General features: G+C 42.6%; 2 protein-coding genes across 5 annotated transcripts in view; one reads left to right on the forward strand and one right to left on the reverse strand.

Moving 5' to 3' along the window:
* The window catches only part of PTK2 (protein tyrosine kinase 2), a 250824-nt gene that overhangs the window by 154680 nt on the left and 73574 nt on the right, over positions 1-22570 (reverse strand). For 3 of the 4 annotated variants that reach the window (XM_060115655.1, XM_060115653.1, XM_060115654.1), the window contains 2 exons: positions 12134-12360; positions 3678-3844 (listed from right to left, as the gene is read on the reverse strand). In XM_060115655.1, the coding sequence (XP_059971638.1) occupies positions 3678-3844; positions 12134-12328 (362 nt within the window). In that variant the 5' untranslated portion in view covers positions 12329-12360. Of the gene's footprint in view, positions 1-3677; positions 3845-12133; positions 12361-22570 lie in introns of those variants that run through there. The other variant, XM_060115656.1, reaches the window with a different exon arrangement.
* LOC132500643 (basic proline-rich protein-like) overlaps positions 18048-22570 on the forward strand; it is a 103375-nt gene continuing 98852 nt past the window's right edge. The window contains exon 1 of the mRNA XM_060115737.1: positions 18048-18185. Coding sequence (XP_059971720.1) covers positions 18048-18185 — 138 coding nt within the window. The remainder of the gene's footprint in view (positions 18186-22570) is intronic.

A 22570-nucleotide genomic window follows, 5' to 3' on the forward strand; every position in this document is an offset into this window, starting at 1 on the left:
TACATTAGAAAAAATAGTTAGATACATAATTTTAAAACTAGTGTTTACTTACTATTGTTTGCGCTCTTCCTTTTAATTATTAGGAGAGGTAAGTTTTATTCCTTTAATACTAGTTTTGCTTTATACATTTTGAGGAATGTCTAGGAATTTACAAGTTTAAGAGTTATATCTATTTCTATACTTATGAAATTCTTGGTGAAATGAGCCTTTTATTGCTATGTAGTTGCCCTCTGCATCCATAATAATGCTTGTTTGCCTGAAAATTTTTTGCACAGGATACTACTAGCATAATACTCATCTTTTTTTTTTCCTGGTTATTATTTGCCTGGTGTACTTGTACTCATGTTTTATGTGAGAGTTATTCAAATTGAAAATCAGGACTTATTAGTAGGTAGGAAAATTTTTTTACTATTTATTTATTAATTTATTTTACTTAAGTAGAACAAAACAGAATGACATTGAAGAGAAAACCCTTAGACTTTAGTGTAAATAATAAGGCTGAGTATGTTCTGTGAAATATGTAGGTCCGTTATTTACAAATAGCTCTGAGATACACAAACAGATATACGTGCACTAAATCTCAAGGCAAAACACGTTTCTTCCTGTAAGTCAAAGAAAAATGTTTGAACATCACTGTTTTGGATACAGCCTATAAATAGCAGAGAGCTAGAATTTACTTTTTTTTTTTTTTTAGATGTTGGGGGTAGGAGTTTATTAATTATTTATTTATTTATTTATTTTTGCTGTGTTGGGTCTTTGTTTCTGTGCGAGGGCTTTTTCTAGTTGTGGCAAGTGGGGGCCACTCTTCATCGCAGTGTGCGGGCCTCTCACTATCACGGCCTCTCTTGTTGCGGAGCACAGGCTCCAGACGCACAGGCTCAGTAGTTGTGGCTCACAGGCCTAGTTGCTCTGCGGCATGTGGGATCTTCCCAACCAGGGCTCGAACCCGTGTCCCCTGCATTAGCAGGCAGATTCTCAACCACTGCGCCACCAGGGAAGCCCCAGAATTTACTTTTTAATCACACTCTAATAACCTCTGACCATTCACCGTTAGTATACCTGCACCTTATTCGTGATTTCTATTTATCCTTTTTCCCATGCCTTTTCTCTATCTCTTTCCTTCTTTTTGATCCCTACGTTTCTCTAATACCTACTTACCCAACTACGGTTTAAGTTATATTTCTAATGCTTGAGCTTTTATCCTCATATTTAAGTTATATTTCTAATGTTTGAGCTGTTACCCTCGTATTTAGCCGATATCTGTTCTTGAGGGAATTTAACTGTGCAAACAAGTAAAGGCTGCCAGTTATATTTTCCCACCACTTTGAACGTATAATCCCTCCATTGTCTTGGCATCAATCATGCTGTAAGAAGTCTGAATTTTTCTCTGCTTGCTTTTAACATCCTCTTTTTCTTTTGTACAACACTATTTTACTATAATTTGCCGAAGTATGCATTTAGTTTTATTCGCCCTGTTTGAGATACTTGTTAATCCTGCATTTAAGGATGCACGTCACTCACTGATTCTAGAAAGTTTTCAGCTATTTTCTCTTCAGATTATTTCCTCTTCCTCATTCTTTTTATTCTCTTCTTCAGAGTTCCTGTTAGAAAAGGGTTGAGCTTCTCATTCTCCATGTTACATAAACCTGCTTTCATAATTTCCATCTGTTCATCTCTGTGCTACGTTTTGGGCAAATTTTCTCAGATCCACCTTCTTGTTTACTAAGTTTTCAGCTATGTCTAACCTGCTGCTTTATCTATCCATTGATTTCCAGAACTTCTGTTTTGTTCTTTTTCAAATCTGCTTGGTTATTTAACAGCGTCCTGTTCCCCAATGACACTTTAGAAGAATCTGTATTAACCCTCACACTCTGGATGATACCACACATGTATCAATGGTATCTCTGATCACATTTTCTTCTCTCATCGCCTCTACCAACGACCCATGCACCTTCACTCATCTTATAAGCCTAGCTACACTCTCAGAGTTTTGAAGATCACATTATTCCCACTGAGACAGGCATGCTGATTTTAAAAACCCATATACCGTAAAGTCAGATCGCTAAATCCAAATCAAAACTGCGTCACAAACTATCTATGTGAATGCAGCTTAAATCAATTTTGTTGTGCCTCTGTTTTCATCTGTAAAATAAGGATAACAAGTCTTTACCTCCTAGGGTTTGGGTAAATGAAATATACATTTACAAATTACAAATATATAAATCATAAATAGCACATAGCTGGCACAGTGCCTGGCTTCTAACAGCCACTCGATGGTGACAATACATCAATGTCATCATCTTCATCAGTATTAGCAGTAGCATCTTCATCACCCTTCATTTGAAGAGGGTCAGCCAAATCTTCCTTACTTTTGAAGATCCAGGCTCCACTAAAAAAAATAGCTTACTCAATTTTACTTGAAATTGGGTAAAATAATTTGGCTTAAAAGAACAAAAGCAAAGCTTGTATACATAGGGATCTACATTCAACACTTTACTGAGCACTAAAACTGTTGCTATAATGAAGGCTGCCTCTGACATGTCTGCATGAATTCAGAAGGTAACAAAGTTGTGTTGATTAAAAATACCTAGAGGTATTTTCAAGTAACTTTTAGATATTCTTAGTTTTTAAACACTTATTTAATTAATTGACCAAATAGATGGAAGTCAAATCTTTGCTAGCCGGTGATGAAAAGCAACCAAACTATATTCTCAGGGACTATTTTGTTAGCTCGGTTCCAGCTATTTGATAAATTTGAAAATACAACTATATTTCTTTGATAAACCATAACTGGGTCAAGATTTTATTCGACTAAAGATTTACTCACCTAAGCATGTTTGTTTTTTTTAATCTTTCTAATCTTCTCAGCTTAGATCCTTGAACTGAAAGTTACTGACATTTGCATGCTCTCTTCACTCTACAATGATCTTTACTTCTGCAGCATTATCTATAAAAACGGGAACCACTGTGGAAGAACCCCGTTCTATAAGTTATACTTCTCTCAAACGTGTTTTTAGATGTATAATTTCCTACAAACGTCTTAGTTTACTTAAACGTGAAAAAAATTATTAGGAGAGAACCAGGAAAAGGACAATCTATAGGGAATTCTTTTAACTGACCTTGAATGGTTTTAGTTTCATTAAGGTCAGTAGGACTCACTAAGAGATTACTTCCTAATTTCAGTGTTATGTGTGAACATCCAAGAGGCACTGACTCTCTTGGTGGGCTGTGGATTACTGTACTGGGCACCATAAAGCGAGCTCTGCAGCCCATTAATAAGGTAACTGGGTGTGGTCTCCCCCAGGCACAGGGAGTTCTGCTGCACGAAAAGGTGCCAGCAGAACAGGAAGTAAAAGGACTAGGACTTGAGTCCTCCTCAGAGCAGAGGCTGGACAGAGCAGCACTGACAAGAGAAGTGTGAGGAGCGAAAGGTCGTCACAAAAGCATGAGATCAGTCAGACGGCTCAGCGAATCCAGGTCAGCGGTGCCCCAAGACAGACCACACAGAAGTGCAGAAGAGATCACTGGTTAATAACTACCGGCCAACTCTATTCATACAGGAGTCCCAATGACAATCAGTGTGAAAATTAAGCACAGATAATCATCCTCTTGTGCATGTCTCTAATATGCAAAGCAAATCAAGTCCGAGCCACCCCCAAGTAGGTTTGCAGTCTTACTTCCACTCCTCTGGCGGGCGTGCAAGCTCATACTTCTCCCTCACACTGGAGACGCCCACATCCAAATGGAGCCAGTGCACCTCCTCTGACCGCAGGTGACTGAGGCGGAATCCATAGCAGGCCACGTGCTTTACTTTGTGACTGTCCACTATCTTCTGAATGATGCCCTAAAACATACCCCCCACAAAAACGACTGTTATAAACAAAAAACTGCATGCTAAAAATTAATGCAATGTTCATTTCTTTCAGTTAATTATCAGAAATCTTTGGTAAAAGAGTATCAATTTAAATAAATCACTTAATTTTACTTAGAAATCTTTTTTCACAAAAAGTATTTTTATGAACAAAGAAAGGTATTTTAAAAACCACAGAAAGAGGCACTTCCCCTTTCTTTATTGATTTCTGCAGCTCCACCTCTGCGTCACCCCAACTCATCAGAGCACACGGCCACACCTCAGGTGGCTTCCTAAGAATGAGACCTGTGGAAGGTTATACTTTCTGAACCAACGATATTGTTGAGAACAGGCTGCAACCTTAATATCATTTCTTAAAAACACAAATTTAGGAACATATAATTAAGGCCACGTTTCTGATAGTACTGATGACATATGAAAAGCCACTTAAAGTTAGGCCTAGCCACCTGCTCTTTGCTCTCTATACGTTAACATGCAGCAATTCACAATAGCCCCCAACCTAACTTTTCTAACACGTGTGCCCCATGAGTTCAGAGGAGATGAAGGTGTCCTTTGAAGGAGAGCATCAGGGAAGGCTCCCTAGAGAAGGCAGCGTTTACCCTGGGGCTGTGGGAAAGAAAGTGTTATTAGAACTGATTCTTGCCCTGTGCCCACACAGATGTGTAAGTCGTGCGTCTATGTTTGTAAATGGGTAGCACACGTGGAAGACACCTTCAGAATACGATGGAGACCATCTGCCACCCTTACGTGAGCAGGTGCTAATCACCATCCATTGCAATCTTCTCAATATTTTAGGACATTAGTAAGGTTTTTTTTTAATGATTCTGAGATTAACATGAAAATGTCTATCATGGAAAATCAGAACTATCTACTAGAGAAAAACATCATTGGCTTTTAAAGACTAGCAATTAACTGAAGCTAACATAAAACTTATAATGTAAGACAAATCTTAAAAGTTCTGCACACACTAGTATTTATTATGGCACAATGCTGTTGATCATACAATTAAGGATGTCCCCAGCCCTACCCATAAGAACAGATAAATAATAACATGTACTATATTCAAAAACTGTCAAGGACCCAGCGAGTCCACACCAGGGGCAGGACGTGTGCCGCACTCCTGTACCTGCACATGCCAACCACCCTTCCTGACTCCTCATTCCCCAGGACAAGGCTGTGCATCGAGCCCAGGAGAGCGGCAGAGGAAGGATGGAGGGAGGGAGCAAATGTGGCACCAGAGAGAAAGCATGAACAAGAACCCGGCTGGAAGAGCTGACAACAGCTTCAGGAACAAGATGAACTCTTACTGGGACAGGAGGCATGTCTGCAGCCTACAGAACTCGGGGGCGGGGTGGGGGATTGGGGTGGTACCTGGAATGAGCATAAAACGTCTTTTCTGGCTTCTGGATTCAAGGCCTGAATTTCTGACAGTGCAGGCTGAACACCACCCAAGGGCATCCTGCCAGGGGATGGTGGGAGCCCAGATCCAGCCCCAAGCTCGCCTGCAAATCTTGTACTCTGAGGTGCGGGATCTGCCTACAGGAAGGGCCATCTTTTTCTGCTAATTCTCTGAAAGGTGACTTGTGCAGCTTTCTCCTTGCCAACATCCACATCCCTGAGCTGCAAAGGACAGGCGCTGGCGCCTCTTTCAAACTCCCACAACAGCACCTTTGTCTCTCGCCCCCGGCTCTGCCAGCTCACTCCCGAGAGCACACAGGCTCCAGTCACCCTGCTCATCTCCCCTCGATTCCACATCACCCCCACATCTTTGTGTCTTGGTCTGTCTACCCCTCCAGGCCCAGATGTAGAGTGTCAGGCAGGGCACAACCATTCCTTATACTTGTATTTGCCATCAACACCCCGGGAGAAACCCCATCTTCGCTGGGTGCCTGCCCTGATGACCCCTCGCACAGCACAGGTGACCCTCATGTCCTCTGACTCACGGGCACACACAGGAGCCCACCTGCAGAGAAGCAGTATCAATTAGAGGGGCTTAGTCCAAAAACATGGTGATGATTAGGGGGAAGGCAGGTTCCTAGTCTTGAAGTCTTGTGCAATAGACAGAATTTTAGTCAGTTCACTTGATCGCACTGCCAGCAGATGCCGGAATAATTTCAAGTCTGGGTTTGCGTAACCAGATTCCCCAAACTGTAGGAACTGGTACCTAAACCAGGTTGCAATTTCACTCTCCACTAAACAATTAAGCAACAAACACAGGCATTCCCTTTTATTTCACTTCTTGCTTTTCCATGATGCTTCCATACTGATTTCGGTCCCAGTCTCATTCTCTAATACTCTCATAAATGCCACTTCGGACTTAGTCTGGATAGCAGCCAAGGTTATGAGTGGACAAGGTGCTTAAATATTTGATGCTAAATGTACATAAGTACTCAGTAAAAAGTACTGATAATTTTGAGAACCAACTATTTGGTTCTGAATAACTGAACAAATAACTTTGAGAACTAAATTTTTAGTGAGAAATGCAAACTCAATGCTACCATATGGAAACATTACCATTTCCATATAACACACACACACACACACACACACACATTAGTATATGTGTATATTATTTCCAAAATATGTACATTTAGAAAAGGGACTGTCTCTAGGGAGCTAAGAGGACATGGGTTCATAATATGCCACTGATGGTATCCAAATTAAATTTAAATTTCTCATCCTGGATTTAAAGGCTCATGACAATCTAGTCCTACAATACACAAAGCAACACTTAGCTACTCTGAAAACTCCTTTTATTCATTTATATCACAGCCCAGGCCTTAGAAATATACACTTTTCCTGATTCAATTCTCATGTTAGATATTCACAGTAAAGGATTCTTCTCAAACTTGGAAATAAAAGAAGCCAGTGTCTGCATCGTGCTTGTATTTCATCGGGAACATTTTACTACTGGGAGATAGTTATTTTCTTTTTCGTTTCCTTGTTTTGGGGGAAAGGGAGGTGGAAATGCAAGTAATCCTGCCAGGAGCATCCTTCTAGCTGTCGTCATACATATGTACAGGCACTGCTTAGAAACAGATGTGCTGGGTCAAGAGCTACTTAAAATATGACATTTTGGTAAGTACAGCCAAACTGTGCACCAACAGAACTATACCGATTACACTTGACACATAATGTGACAGACTGTCCCTCATCTCATACCAATAATGGGTGAAATCAATCTTAAAACGTTTATCAATGTGATGGACCAAACCGGGGGAGGGGGCAGCGGTTGCTGTCATAATTTACGTTTCCCTGATTGCTGACTAGTGGGACGAGGCTGTAATTGTGTTTGTTTCTGAAAGTTCTTGTTATGACTTTGCTTGGTTCAACCTGGCCACTTATCTTTTAGACAGCGCTTTGAAAAGAAGTGACCTTCTCCCCGGTGGAGAGCGCTCACACGGCCGCGTCCTTCACACCCGTTCACTCGTGAATGTGCACCCCTCAACTGTTCAGCAACCACCTAGAGGCCCGCTGCACGCCTGGTGCTAGCGACCCAGTGACAATGAGGTGCGATCGTGACCCTGAGGAGTCTTAGAGCTGAGCAGGAGGAGGACGTGATAATGAATGCATGCAGGAGAGTAAGTCATCTGTGCGGAAGGTAAGGCAGGGGACAGGATGACAATGGACATTTCATATTGTTATCCATCTCCTCACAGGCAGTTTGCAACATTTCCCCATTTATCCCAAGAGGAGGTATCTGAGGTCACATGTATTGTTCTTAACACTGTTCATCTCTTTACTTCCTCCTAAGAACTGATTTGTCTTTTATCCTGTGCAGGGGTCATTCTTCTCAGTGTGCTCTCTTTCAGATACTCTTTATTTTTAGGAATCAGTGGGTTCCTACCATTCTTCTCTGATCGCACCTGTAGAGGCAGGAGCCTAGCATCGTTCAGTTACCAGAACAAGATGCGGAAATCCAGTCCTGCTCTCCAACCGCCAGGGCACCATCTCCTGCTCTTGGTTCAGCAGCAGACGAGGGGCCCTCCTAACAGTCCTCAAGACAAAGCAGGCACTTTTGTCTCGACAATCTACAGTCACTCTTAGTGTCTCATTGCTACTGTAACAAATGACTATAAACTTAGGGGCTCAGAATAACACAAATGTGTGACTTTCCAGTTGTGTAGATCACAAGTCTGAAATGGGTATCACTGGGCTAAAACAAAGGCATCATCAAGGGTGTGCTGCTTGCTGGAAGCTCAGGGTGGGTAACAAGGAGCCAGCCTTGTGGGCCACGGGGGGAATGAATGTGGCTTTTCTCTGAGAGAAATGGGGAGCTACTGGGGTTTTGAGCAAATTACTGATTAGAAGACCAGCATGTTAGAGAAACGGTCCAGGAAGCAGAACGTAAAAGTGGGTGACCGGTAGGATGGAAGGTCACAGGGCAAGACGGGGAGAGGAATAGGCTAGGGGCTCCTGAAGGACTTGAATATTCACTCCAAATAGAGAGGAAAGCACTGGAAGGTTCCGAGTGGAAGAGTGATGTACTCTGGCTCTCATGTTAACAGGACCATTCTGGCTGCTGGGTTGTGATGTCAGTTAGGAGACCACGTGGCTCCGAGAAAGGTGTGCAGTTGAGGTCCAAGGAGGTGGCGGATTCCAGGTACACTCTGAGGACAACGTGGACAGGATTAGCTAATGCACTGGATGCAGAGTATAAGCAAAAGGAGTGAAAGATGATGCCAAGGGCCCTACTTAACTAAAAGAAGGGGAAAACCTTCCTCTGAAGCGCTGATGGTTCTTTTGGAGAAAGAAAGGCAAAGACAGAGAAGAGAGGGACAGATGCAGCTGGGCGGCATTAGGTCTTAAACTGAAAATGAAACAAGTCAGAATGGGGTACAGTTGTGGACTAGGCAGAGCATGGGATGAAACCACGGCCACGGCTTTAAGAGCCTCTGAAGACGTTCGAAGCCAGCAAGGGAGCCAGCCTCTCGCACCCCACTACAGTGCTTCCCTCTGGGTCCACACTTCTTCATGCTCTGTGATGTCATCTAGCTGTGTTTTCAAAGAGAGCCTATGATATGAACTTCCTACCTCCTTATTTCTCTACAGATACCTTCACTTCATGTTTTTGTGATTGATAATGTACTTGGTATAGACTCCAGAAGTACAAGCTGTTCCCCAGAGCCTCTGAGGACACTGCTCCAATGTTATCCTGCAACCAGCATCGCAGATTAAAGTCTGATGTAAATGTTCTTTTTCCTAAGTAGGAGACTTCTCTGGTAGAATCTGGATCTTCTCTATACCCTTAGTATTCTGAAGTGTCACTACAATGTTTCTAGATGACAAATCTTATTCAGTACTGTCCACCACGGGTTAATCTTGGCTCTTCTGCACTGACCCCACACTTATCTCCAGAGCTGCCTGAAGCATGGTACTGACACTCAGCTATGGCCAAGATAAGTGATGTTTGCGACCATGGGCTACTGATTATTTGGGGCAGGACACAACTAGCCTGCACCACTGTTTAGTAATCATAACTGGATTTCCAACTTGCACCTGATTTGGGTGGCACTTGGGCAGTTACACAGGGCAAGGCTGGCTACGGAGATGGAACGTGCCTCTGTGCCCATCTCACAGATCCCACCACAAGGAGGCCTTAGCCCTCCTCACACCTGGGTGCTGCACACATGCCGGCGATGGCTGGGAGCATCCAAGGCCACGAGGCCTGTGCCTGAGATGTCCAAAGCCCTTCGAGGAGCACCGCGTTCCTACTGCTGCTGTATATACTCTACCTACTCCCCAGGAAGTCCTGTGAATCCTTCCAGCATCCTCTATACAATTAATGTGTAATTAGCACAAATATGTAATAGGAGTGAAATCTATTAAAGCATGAGAAATAAAACCTCTGTAATGAATTATAACAAGAATCCAGATTTTTCCTGGTGAAAATAAACCTTTCAACTCCTCCAAAGGTCTGGTTCTTCTGAGTCGAGCAGTCTCTCAGATAATTACTTTCTATAGAGCCCAGCTGTCCAGCAGAAATATAATGCAAGCTACATATGTTGTTTTAAAATTTCTAGCAGTTACTTTAAAAAAGTGTAAAAAGAAACAGGTGAATTCAATTTTAATGATGTATTTTCTTTAACCTAGCATGTCAAGAACAAAATTATAACAAATTACTGATGAGATTTTACATTCTTTTTCATACTAAATCTCTGAAATCCAGTTGTATTTTTACACTTACAAAACATCAATTCAGACTAGCTACATTCAAGTATTCAGCAGCTGCACACAGCTACCACATCAGGCAGTGCAGCAACAGAGTCTGAGACTCAATCTAATTATTCATCAACTCGGGATAACAATAAACTACCTCCTTTCAGAAAATGGTTGATTTTTAGATCCATCCATTAATTAATTTACATGAAAATACTGCATTTTCAAATGTTACAGCAGTAGAAGGAAGTGGGTTATGAATAATACCCACCTGCCATCACAGTGACCCAGTACTATGTTGATTTCAGGCTATTCCAGGAGAGGGCTGGGGTCAAGCAATGCCAATAGAGGTTTCTCTGCCTCATGTTGAAAAATCAATCATCAACTGCTAAGACTTGCTAAATTTCAAACATTTATCAATTACTGTGAAATAAAACAACTTGCTCTTTGGCCACACAGATTTGCTCATATTGATCTTCATAAAAGTTTAACAAATAGGTTCTCATAACTTATGTATTTGTATCTGGTTTAAATTTTTCTGCACAGTATGAACGTTCTGATGTCTGGTAAGATTTTAACATTGGCTAAAGGCGGACATGTGTCAGTGATCACTGGTTCTCTTCGTGGTATGATTCCTCTCCTGTGCAGTACCTATGATGCTAAAACCATGGCACATCTGTCACGGAGTCCTTCCCAGGTGAAATTTCTGATATAATAAATTCTGAACATTTGCTAATGTCTTGTCAAATTCATAGTCTTTGAAAGGCTCCCCTCCTGCACAAATGCTCTGAAGTTTATTAAGGCTGATGCAATGGTTTAAAGAACTTCCTCTCTCACTGTATCCGAAATTTATAAAAACTAGAACATACCCTAACAGCCTTCCCATAAACGTTACCTTTACAAGGTTTCTCTCCAGTGACTGTGTTTATAAGGTTAAATATAAAACAGAACTATAGAAAAACTAGAAAAAGCCAGCAAGCTTCATGGAAAGCTTGTAAAAAGAGACTATATTTCAAGTATAGCACGTGGATAGATACTAACACATGTTTCAATCCTGAGTGAATGATTTTCCTTTTAATAATTAGTCCATTTGAATAGTCAGCATTACAGTATCACAGAGGTAACAGACTATTATATATAATGCATATGTAATATGTAGCCTTAAATCTAAATTCTACCAATCCCTTTATTGTGCTTAAAAACAGTTAAGGCATATAAGTCAAAGAATACAAATTACTTTGTTTCTTTATTACTGAAAGCAGGGGAGATACATCTGATGGTCCTACTCGCTGGACACTTGTCCTCCTTAAAGATGAATAGGGACTAAGTGAAAGAGCAGGAAGGAGGAGGGGTTTCTTCAGCACTTGATCCAAGTAAACATCCTGAAAATTTACATTTTGAACTCAGTTTTCTGAGATCATGGTGCTCACTCCTCACGCTCAGCAACCTCTGCCTACACTGTGCTCCCCTCACAATTCTTTACCGCCCACTCTCATCAGCACCCAGAGGAAAGTGTGTCCAGCCACCTCTCACAGTCACACGGAGTGACACCCCTGCCGGCCCTCGTCATCTGCAACACCCCGGGAAGCACTGCCTGCACCGCACTGCAATTAGGGCCATGGGCATCTCGCCCACAACAGACTGGAAGCTGTATGACCAGGACCTTTAATATCCCCAGAAACTTGCCAAGTGTCTGGTATACAGAAGATATACATATATATTTTTTAAGAATCTATCCTACCTGGAGTCATGCAAATACCTTCAAAATTACACTTTCTAGAAAATAATTTATTTCAACAGTATTAGAGGCTATTTTAATTCCTCTGTTTCCTTGTATACTTCAAAGAATTTTTTTAAAAGCAGGAGAGAAAAACAAGTCAATGGCATTATATGAATAATATGATGCAGTTACTATTTTTCTAAGAAATTTTACATAAATTAAAACTCTGGTCCGTCACATATTAACTCAATAAATACTATAGAGAAAAGTTAACATCTCTGAAATATGGGAATAAAAGTTATTACTCTGCCTTTTTTTGGTATGTGCCATTACCATTTACCCTACCTATACACTGAGGACATGTCCTGGGAAAATGTACTCACCCTGACGTCAGTAGCATCTCCATGCCGGATGATACTGGCCCAGGTGGTTGGCTCACTGTTGCTTTCAAAATAATGAAAGACCTTCAACACTCGCTCCATGGCCCCAGGGGAACGTTCCACACCGGTACCCAGGTGAGTCTTGGTACTTGAATTCGGTGTGTGATTCAAGTTTGGGTCAAGGTAAGCAGCTGCCATTATTTTGCTAGATGCTAGGTATCTGTCATATTCTGTAAAAGGAAAAAATTTTTTTCAGTGTACAATACTTGAAATCTACTGATTAAAATGTGTTTTGCTGAGACTGACATAACAACGCTGTTCTTTATTCTCTCCCTATTTTGTTATTTGCAGAAGTTGAGCCTGAGGAGAACTGGGACCTAATCTACCAAGATAATCACTGTATTCCATCCCCCACCCCCTGCCACCCCCAGACCCAAAGCAGTACCTGATTCATAGTAGAATAATAAATATTGGCTAAACGAATTATTAGAAGGCCAGGAACCCTATCTCAGCTCCATCAAAAATCACTGTGTTATCTGTAAACAACATAACACCACCCTCCTTTTAAATCACAGCCTTTAAATTTGTGAGAAAATCTCACTGGAGAGCCAAATATGTTAATTTTGCTGCCTACTTTTGAAAACTTTTATGTGAAATACAAGTTCTTTCTTCATACACTGAAAATTCAGTCACAACTGAAAACAAAACAAAACCAAAAAGCACATATGACTAAGTTTTTAAACATGTGATAGGGGACTCCCCTGGTGGCTCTATGGTTAAGAATCCACCTGCCAATGCAGGGGACACAGGTTCGCGCCTTGGTCCAGGAAGATCCCACATGCCGCGGAGCAACTAAGCCCATGCGCCACAACTACTGAGCCTGCGGTCTAGAGCCCGCGAGCCACAACTACTGAAGCCCGCGCGCCTAGAGCCCGTGCTCCGCAACAAGAGAAGCTACAGCAAGGAAGAGCCCGTTCACTGCAATGAAGAGTTAGCCCCACTTGCCGCAATTAGAGAAAGCCCACACGCAGCAACCAAGACCCAACGCAGCCAAAAATAAATAGATGAATAAATAAATTTATTTAAAGTAAATAAATAAATACATAAAGTGTGATAGGAGGACGTCCATTTGAATGTGAGGGAATAGCTCGGGCAAGACCACAACTCCCACTGAGAAAACTCAGAGAAGCTGGATTAGAGAACAACCCAGACGTGTGGAGCCCAAGACACTAGGAGGTGACACAGATGGAGAAGGAACAGGTCCTCAACAGCCGCCTTTCCCCAGAGCTCATTTGCCAATTCTGGGCATTCAAGACACAGACACACACAGACACACACAGACACACACACACAGACACACACAGACACACACAGACACACACACACAGACACAGACACACACACACACAGACACACACACACACAGACACACACACACAGACACACACACAGACACACACAGACACACACACACACACAGACACACAGACACACACACAGACACACACACACACAGACAGACAGACACACACACAGACACACACACAGACACACACACACACAGACACACACACACACACACAGACACACACACAGACACACACACAGACACACACACACAGAGACACACACACACACACACAGACACACACACACAGACACACACACAGACACACACACACACAGACACACAGACACACACACAGACACACACACACACAGACAGACAGACACACACACAGACACACACACAGACACACACACACACAGACACACACACACACACACACAGACACACACACACAGACACACACACACACAGACACACACAGACACACACACACAGACACACACACAGACACACACACACACACACACACAGACACACACAGACACACACACACAGACACACACAGACACACACACACAGACACACACAGACACACACACACAGACACACACACAGACACACACAGACACACACAGACACACACACAGACACACACACACAGACACACACAGACACACACACACAGACACACACAGACACACAGACACACACACACACAGACACAGACACACAGACACACACACAGACACACACACAGACACACACAGACACACACACAGACACACACACACACAGACACACACAGACACACACACACAGACACACACAGACACACACACAGACACACACACACACACACAGACACAGACACACACACACAGACACAGACACACACACACACACAGACACACACACACACACACACTATTTGTCCCGTGACGACAGCCACCAGTCCTGAAACCAAGCCCAGTGGGCACCTCCGAAAGCAGAGGGAAGTTGAAGACACACAGAGGGGATGAGGGGCACAGCTGATTATAACACCCTCCTACCTTTTGGCAGCATACAGATGATCTGAACAGCATGATCAATAAACGATCTAACTGACATATACTACACCCAACAGCAACTCATCTTTGCGGTGAAATAGTCACTAAAATTGACCACATGCTAGGTGAAAGCACAAGATTCAATAAGTATCAAAGGACTAAAATTACTGAGAGTATGCTCTGTGTTGTGTCTAGCATTAAGCTGGACACCAACAAAAAGGTAACTAGCAAATTCCCAACTGTCTGGAAATTTAGCAATGTATTTCAAGTAACTTATTAGCCAAACAAGGAAGTCAAACCCTCAAAGGGTTTCTAGGGCGCTGAAAATACTCCGTATGTCGCTATACTGATGGATATGAGTCCTTATACGTCTGTCCAAACCCACAAAATGTACAACGCCAAGAGTGAACCGCCATGGGAGTTACGGACTTTGGGTGATTGCGATGTGTCATTACAGGTTCATCACTGTAACACATGCTCTGCTCTGGTGGGGATGCTGACAGTGGGGAGGTTGTGCATCTACCGGGGCAGGAGGCACGTGGGAAACCTCTGTACCTTCCCCTAAATTCTGCTGTGAACTTAGAACTGCTTTAGGAAAAATAAAGTCTTAATTTTAAGAAAGCAATCAATGTAATTCACCATATTTCCAGAAAGGAGAACCAGAGTTATCTCAATATATGCAGAAAAAGCAACTGATAAAGTTTACCAAACACTCATAATAAAAACTCTTAGCAAGACAGAAATAGGAAAATATTTCCTTAATCTAATGAAAGTATCTCCAGTAAACCTTAAATTAATACTGGTGGAAGAGTCCCTCCCCCCCTGCCCCGCCCCCCAAGACTGGGACTAAGTCAAGAATGCCCAGCATTACCATCCCTAATTTGACAGTGTTCCAGAAGTCTTAGCCAGGTTCCACAGGCAAAAAAGGGAGGTAAAACATAGGGTATGAAGGAAAGAATAAAACCATCATTACTATATGACTATGTATGAAGAAAATTTGTAAGAATCTATAGATAAACTAATGGAATTAATAAATGAATTTAGCAAGGTTGCTGGATCATAACAAAATCAACTGTACTTTTCTCATCACCTTAAGTTATCTCTTTCGCTCCCCAAATGAGATGGTAAGGGTGAATAAATATATTATCAATTGCTTCCTGAAAAGAAACACCACACCTCCCGAGTGGTCAGAAGAAATGATACACTGGTGATGAAGCGACGGAAAATCACTACAGTTGACCCTTTAACAACACCGGTTTGAATGGCCCAGGTCCACTTATATGCACATTTTTTTTCAACAGTAAATAAACACTACAGTACCACACAATCCCTGGCTGGCTGAATCCCCAGCACCGGAAGCGCAGATGCAGGGGAACCCTCACACAGGGGGCTGACCGCAAGTTATACGCAGCTTTTCGACTGCGCGGAGGGCCGGCACCCTGGGGCCCACGCTGCTCAAGGGTCAGCGAGACACATAATAGTGAGCGTGTCAAGGGAGGAGCTCAACCAGAAACAACACACAATCTGGATACACCTCTGTGGCTAACAATCAATGGCAAAATCCTTCATAAACCTTCAAAAAGTAGGCCTAAACGTTCTTTAAAAGATAAACCATTGCTGTAATGTCACCAGAGCGAAGCAGTTTTCCTAAAACAGAATGTGTCAAAATCCGATCTGTGCTATAAATTCTCAAACGGGCAACATCTCCACCAGCGAGCCTGCCTCGACCCTTCTGGACAGTTCCGTGTGTGTGCCAGTTAACCACCACCCACTCCCCTGGTGGTGGCGTTCCAGTCTGTCTTTATGATGGGCTTGCAGATTCTGAGAGCCTGGCATCTGGGTCACAAAACCGTGGATTAGTCAGTTTGTGGGATGGTGTCCACTACGGAATAAAAAGTCCCAAGCGTTGCTCTCTGCTACACTGACTATTCTGTTTCCAAACAATTAACAGAATTCTCTGTTGTTCGTGTGGTTCTCTATTTGTTTTTGACCCGTGGCTAAAGCTGTACAATTGGGGCTGCCGACTCTCTGTGTCTCTAAGTGACAAAAGCCCTTCCCCCTCTTTTACCAGAGAGGTAGGCTTTTATAGGATTTTGTTATTGTAGCCCTCTGTAATCTGTGGCCAGTTGTATTTTTTAGAACTTTTCAAGATTAACCAGTCACAGGCATCGGCTACTTATGCATACTACAGGATATCTTTTTCAAAAAACTATCGAAGACGTGGAAAGGAAAAGATTTTTAAAGTTGGCTTATTTACGTGGTTTAGACTCCTACTCTTCCAACTATCTGTGATAAAGAACCAGTTTTAATTTCCAACCTGTCACAGACCAACTTTTGTAAAATACAATAAAGAGGAATTTCTAGAAAAATGAAATTTCAAAATAAAAGCATACAAAAGCCGAGCACGAAACTTCTATCATCAGAGTCAATGAACATAAAATTACTGTCAAGTTGCTATAGAGGTTTCTAGATGCTCACACCAAATTCTACCCTTACTTTGTCCTACACTGTTAACAGTTCCAGCACCAACCTGTCTGCTGGCCACAGTTGGCCGAGTCCAGGCTCGGGCACCAGGCTGCCTGGAACAGCAAGAGGCCAGTGCACTGGAATGGGAAGTGGGAAAGCAGATGGCCTGTCAGTGGTGGCCGCTGACCTTCCAGCTTCAGGTCTCCCTTTCATTCACATACTAACTTCAGTGCCTAACTTCTTCTTTTCTTGGGACAAGCAGGGCAGTCCCAAGGCAGGTGTGAGGAAACAGGTACTGACAAACCTTGGCACTGACCCCAAGGCTCAGCCCACAATCCGATATAAATGCTCCATAAAACAGCACATAGAGAAGAGGGAGAAGAGTACAAGGATGACAACGAGCCTCTTACTCCAGAGCTGCCTAGTTTATGTACGCTGTACAGAGTAAGAGCCCCCAGGAGAGTAACCTCACTACGCTTGAAATAAGCTGGCCCTTTAATAAAACTTGAGATGCTTGCCAGAATGTGAGAGTAGAAACAAAGAATGCAAATTGATACAGCTACATTTTTTAAAAATTAAGACATCAACAGGTTTGAAGAGTTTTTAAGAATCTGATAATGACCCTAAAGTAAATCCTTAAACAAACCAGACTAGGGTGAAAGTTTTCTTCTCCTTAACTTTGTTCTTCTACACAAGATTTGGGTTTACTTTCTCATAAAATATCTAACCTGAATATCCTAAATGTCCTACAGTGATTTTAGTAGACAGAGAATTATTATAAATTACTTAAATTACTTAAATGTTTAATATTATAATAGCAATATGTGGCTGTTTATATTTTCCAAACTCCCCCTTTTCCCAATTCTCCCAGTGTGACTTTGAGACTCCTTTCAAGAGGCGGAGTCTACCTTCCTTCCCCTTGAATCTGGGTGGGCTTCAGACTAGGCTAAGATACATCCTAAGCTAAGTCCTAAAAGGGAACACCAGAAAAAGACAGAAAGGAACCTAGGTTCCCATGGCTCTCTTGGGATGCTCACTCACAAACCTGACCACCATGCTGTACCGAAGTTCAAGCAACCCAAGAAGATCTGAGCTCCAAGAACCACAGCCTGAGCTAAGCTTCCAGCTGACGGGCAGCGTCAACTTCGGAGCCCTGGGGCAGAGCCACCTGAGTAGACCCACTGGCTCCCGGGTGCGCTGCCTCGGCCAACACCGTGCAGAAGGAGATGAGCTGTCCCTGTCGAGCCCTGCCCAGACTGCACATCTGAGCACAACGAATAACTCGTGTCATCTGAAGCCACTAATTGTTGGGATGACTTGTTTTCATCAATAGACAACTGACAGAGCATATGTTCAACTAACGTGAGCAGAGGTGGTTCTCGCTTCGAGTGGGAGTGGGAGACGTAAAATGACTACCAAAAGCCATCTGAACAGTGTTCGCCTTCTTCTTCTCATTGTTAAACTGAAGATACAGAGTGAGCATCTTTTCACTGCCTTGACAAAATGTCACATTCCTTCCTAAGTTTGGGTCGCCTTCCTTTTACATTTTATCCTCTGTACTTTCTGTGTCGTGAAATACCTCTGAGAGTTCCTCTAATGCAAACTTTTTTGCCATGTCACTTCTTCAGTGACATCTTTTTTTGGTCACAACTATTTTCTTCATTTATGTCAATGAGACCACCTTTACTAAGTTCTTTTGGCTGCACATCTAGAATGTCTGGCTCAACAGCAAAGTCAACATTCATAGAGCCGGCTACGTTTTCTGTAACTCCATTTACGTTCAATTAGAATCTTGCAAAGTTATTTCCACAGTGTAGTAAAAGTTTCTGCCATACTGCACACCTATCACTCTGTTACTTCCTGCCAGGATGCCTGAATTTTTTCATTTGCTCTATCTCCAACTGTAGCATTAACAGCCTGTCCGAAGTCTGTCTATAGGCTTTAAAAGTTGAAACAACTCCTTGGTCCGTTGGCTGAATGATGAGATTACAGTTGCTGGTTCACACCACAGCTCCATGCACACCTACGACTCGGCTCATTTTGTTACACAGTTACCATGTTACTATCAATATTTTCAAATCTTCACTTACACCCAGTTTTACTTCCAGCATTTTCACTTTTTGTTTCAATTCTGTATTTCGTCCTCCTTGGTCAATTTCCTCCTTTGATTAGCTATTTCTGTAAAATGTCACATGGATTTATCATTGGCAAACAAGGAGGCAACACAACTACACACTCTGCTGTGTATAAACTGAACAACAGATGTGCACTGACCAGTCACCAACAGACTTTGAGAGAAGTAACATGACTGGTCACAGATTATAATCCACACCTGTTATTTATGTAGTCATTTGTAAAATGGGTTTGTACTTTATGCGATTACTCATAGTTCATATACGTGGTAACCAAACTCTGAATCACTCTGTTGAGGAACTGGTACTTTTAAATGAACCACAGAAACTGAAATTTGTGCATACTGGAACTATACAAAACATGGACCACCTGTATAACAATTCAACTAATATCTTCACAGAAAATATGGTTTTCTTTATTTCAGATAATATGACAATTATGTAAATAGACACTTTACTTGAAGTATCACTAAAATTTTTAATGTTATATTCCTGATAATATTCAACATTAGTCTTTAACATCAACTTTAATTTCTAACATCTCTAATTAACACTGAGACTGTAAAAGTCATTGGTGAATAATTTTTGGAGACTTCATATTTGTTTTACAAAACCCAAATTAATAAAGTGCTGATAAGATAAATGTATTTCAAACTGAAAGTTAAGAGCATTCAGAGTATCATAACCTGCTTGTGTATATTCAAACTCAGCACATCACGCACACTCACCCACAGGGAACTGAAGCCACCTTTCCTGACAGTCATCATGTGCTCTAAGGCAAAGTTTGATAAATCACAGCCAATCAACCAGAGGTCATGTTAAAACACAAATGTAGGGCTTCCCTGGTGGTGCAGTGGTTGAGAGCCTGCCTGCCGATGCAGGGGACACGGGTTCGTGCCCCGGTCCAGGAAGATCCCACATGCCGCGGAGTGGCTGGGCCTGTGAGCCATGGCCACTGGGCCTGCGCGTCCGGAGCCCGTGCTCCGCAATGGGAGAGGCCACAACAGTGAGAGGCCCGCTTACCGCAAAAAAAAAAAAAAACCCCACAATGTAAAGATGCTGCTTAGGGCTTCCCTGGTGGCGCAGTGGTTGAGAGTCTGCCTGCCATGCAGGGGACACGGGTTTGGGCCCCGGTCCAGGAGGATCCCACATGCCGCGGAGCGGCTGGGCCCATGAGCCATGGCCGCTGAGCCTGCGCGTTGGGAGCCTGTGCTCCGCAACAGGAGAGGCCACAACAGTGAGAGGCCCGTGTACCGCAAAAAAGAAAAAAAAAAGATGCTGCTTAATAATTTCCATCTTCTCTATTCCAACAGAACAATAAAAACACTTAGTAATAAGAATGGACAAACAAAATGTGGCACCTCCACAGAATAGAACAGAACAGTATTCAGCCATAAAAAGGAATGAAGTACTGACAATGCTATTGATGCAACATGGATGAACCTTGAACCCATTATGCTCAGTGAAAGAAGCCATACAGAAGGCCACATGTTGTATGGCTCCATTTACATGAGCAGTCGGAACAGGTAAATCCAGAGAGACAGGAAGTAGGTGAGGTGGTTGCCAGAGGCTGAGGGGAGAGGAGTAGGGGAGTGACTGGTACCAAGTACAAGGTTTCTTTCCGGGGGGATGGAGTTGAAGAGTGGTGATGGTTGCACAAACTTGTGTACACAGTTGCCCACTGAACAACGCGGGGATTGGAGCACCAACCCCCTGCATACTTGAATATCCATGTGTAACTTCTGACTCCCCTAAAACTTAACTGATAATAGCCCACTGTTGACTAGAAGCCTTACCGATAACATAAACAATTAACACATATTTTGTATGTTACATGTACATCTACATATATTTTATGCATTTGTGACATAACTTTTTCTTAATTTTTTCAATATTTCTAGGCTACAGAATTCATTTGTGAATTTTTTCAAATTGTCACAAATCTCCAAAAAAATTTTCCAATATATTTACTGAAAAAATTTCGTGTATAAGTGGACCTGCACAGTTCAAATCAGCGTTGTTCAAGGTCAACTGTAAACTTAAAACCAATGAATGGTACACTTCAAAATGGTAAATTTTCTCAATTTTTAAAATTGATTTTTTTAAAGTACATTTTTCCATGGCTCCAAATTTTTAAAAACCAACAATGCTAACTGTTGGCAATGATGTGGAACAACCTAGAGCTTTGATACAACTGCTGGCGGGGGTGTGATGTGATACAGGCATTCTGGGAAACTGTTTCTACTACAGGTGAAAAGATATATACAGTATTACCAGCCATTCCACTCTTAAGTATATGCTGAAGAGAAACACACGCACATCTTCACCAAAAGACACATGCAATATTCATGGCAGCGTTATTCGTAATAGTTCAAAACCTGAAAAACCCACATAGCCATCAATAAAATAAACTGTGGTGTATTCTTAAATGGAAAGCCATACAGCAATGAAAAACGATGAGCAAGTGCTACATGCAACAACGCGAATGAATCTCACAGACGTTATGATAGGCAAAACAACACACAAAATTCAAAAACAAGCAAAACCGAGTCATGGTGATAGAAATCAACTCTGGTTTCTTTTTCAGGGATACTGACTACAAGGGGCCAGGAGGGAGGCTGCTGGGAGCTGGTAACATTCTAAACACTGATATGGAAGGTGGCAGTAAAAACTGCAGCAGGCTACATAAGATTTGTGCACTTTACAGTATGGATGCTATACTTCAGTTATACATCTTTAAGACTCTTATCCAACAATTGATCAACCAAAAGCAACACACAATGCCAGAGCGCACTGGCTAAAATTAATTGCCTGAGCCACAGTTACAAATCCAGCAAAGAAGCAATTCACACAGGCACATTTTTTTTTTTTTTTTTTTGCGGTACGTGGGCCTCTCACTGCTGTGGCCTCTCCCGTTGCGGAGCACAGGCTCTGGACGCGCAGGCCCAGCCGCTCCGCGGCACGTGGGATCCTCCCGGACCGGGGCACGATCCCGTCTCCCCTGCATCGGCAGGGGAACTCCCAACCACTGCGCCACCAGGGAAGCCCCAGGCACATTTTATAAATGCCAACTGTTCTTGATTTTTGCATTTCTGCCTCTGCCGCTCTTTTAATTGTACATGCACGTGCTATTCTGCAAAACAAGTAAAATGTGTGATGCCGGGCTTCCCTGGTGGCGCAGTGGTTGAGAATCTGCCTGCCAATGCAGGGGATGCAGGTTCAAGCCCTAGTCTGGGAGGATCCCACATGCCGCAGAGCGACTGGGCCCGTGAGCCACAATTACTGAGCCTGCACGTCTGGAGCTTGTGCTCCCCAACAAGAGAGGCCGCGATAGTGAGAGGCCCGCGCACCGCGATGAAGAGTGGCCCCCGCTTGCCACAAGTGGAGAAAGCCCTCGCACAGAAACAAAGACCCAACACAGCCATAAAAAAAATTAAATTAAAAA

The sequence above is a fragment of the Mesoplodon densirostris genome, chromosome 13 (assembly GCF_025265405.1).
Source record: "Mesoplodon densirostris isolate mMesDen1 chromosome 13, mMesDen1 primary haplotype, whole genome shotgun sequence".
Classification (NCBI taxonomy): Eukaryota; Metazoa; Chordata; class Mammalia; order Artiodactyla; family Ziphiidae; genus Mesoplodon; species Mesoplodon densirostris.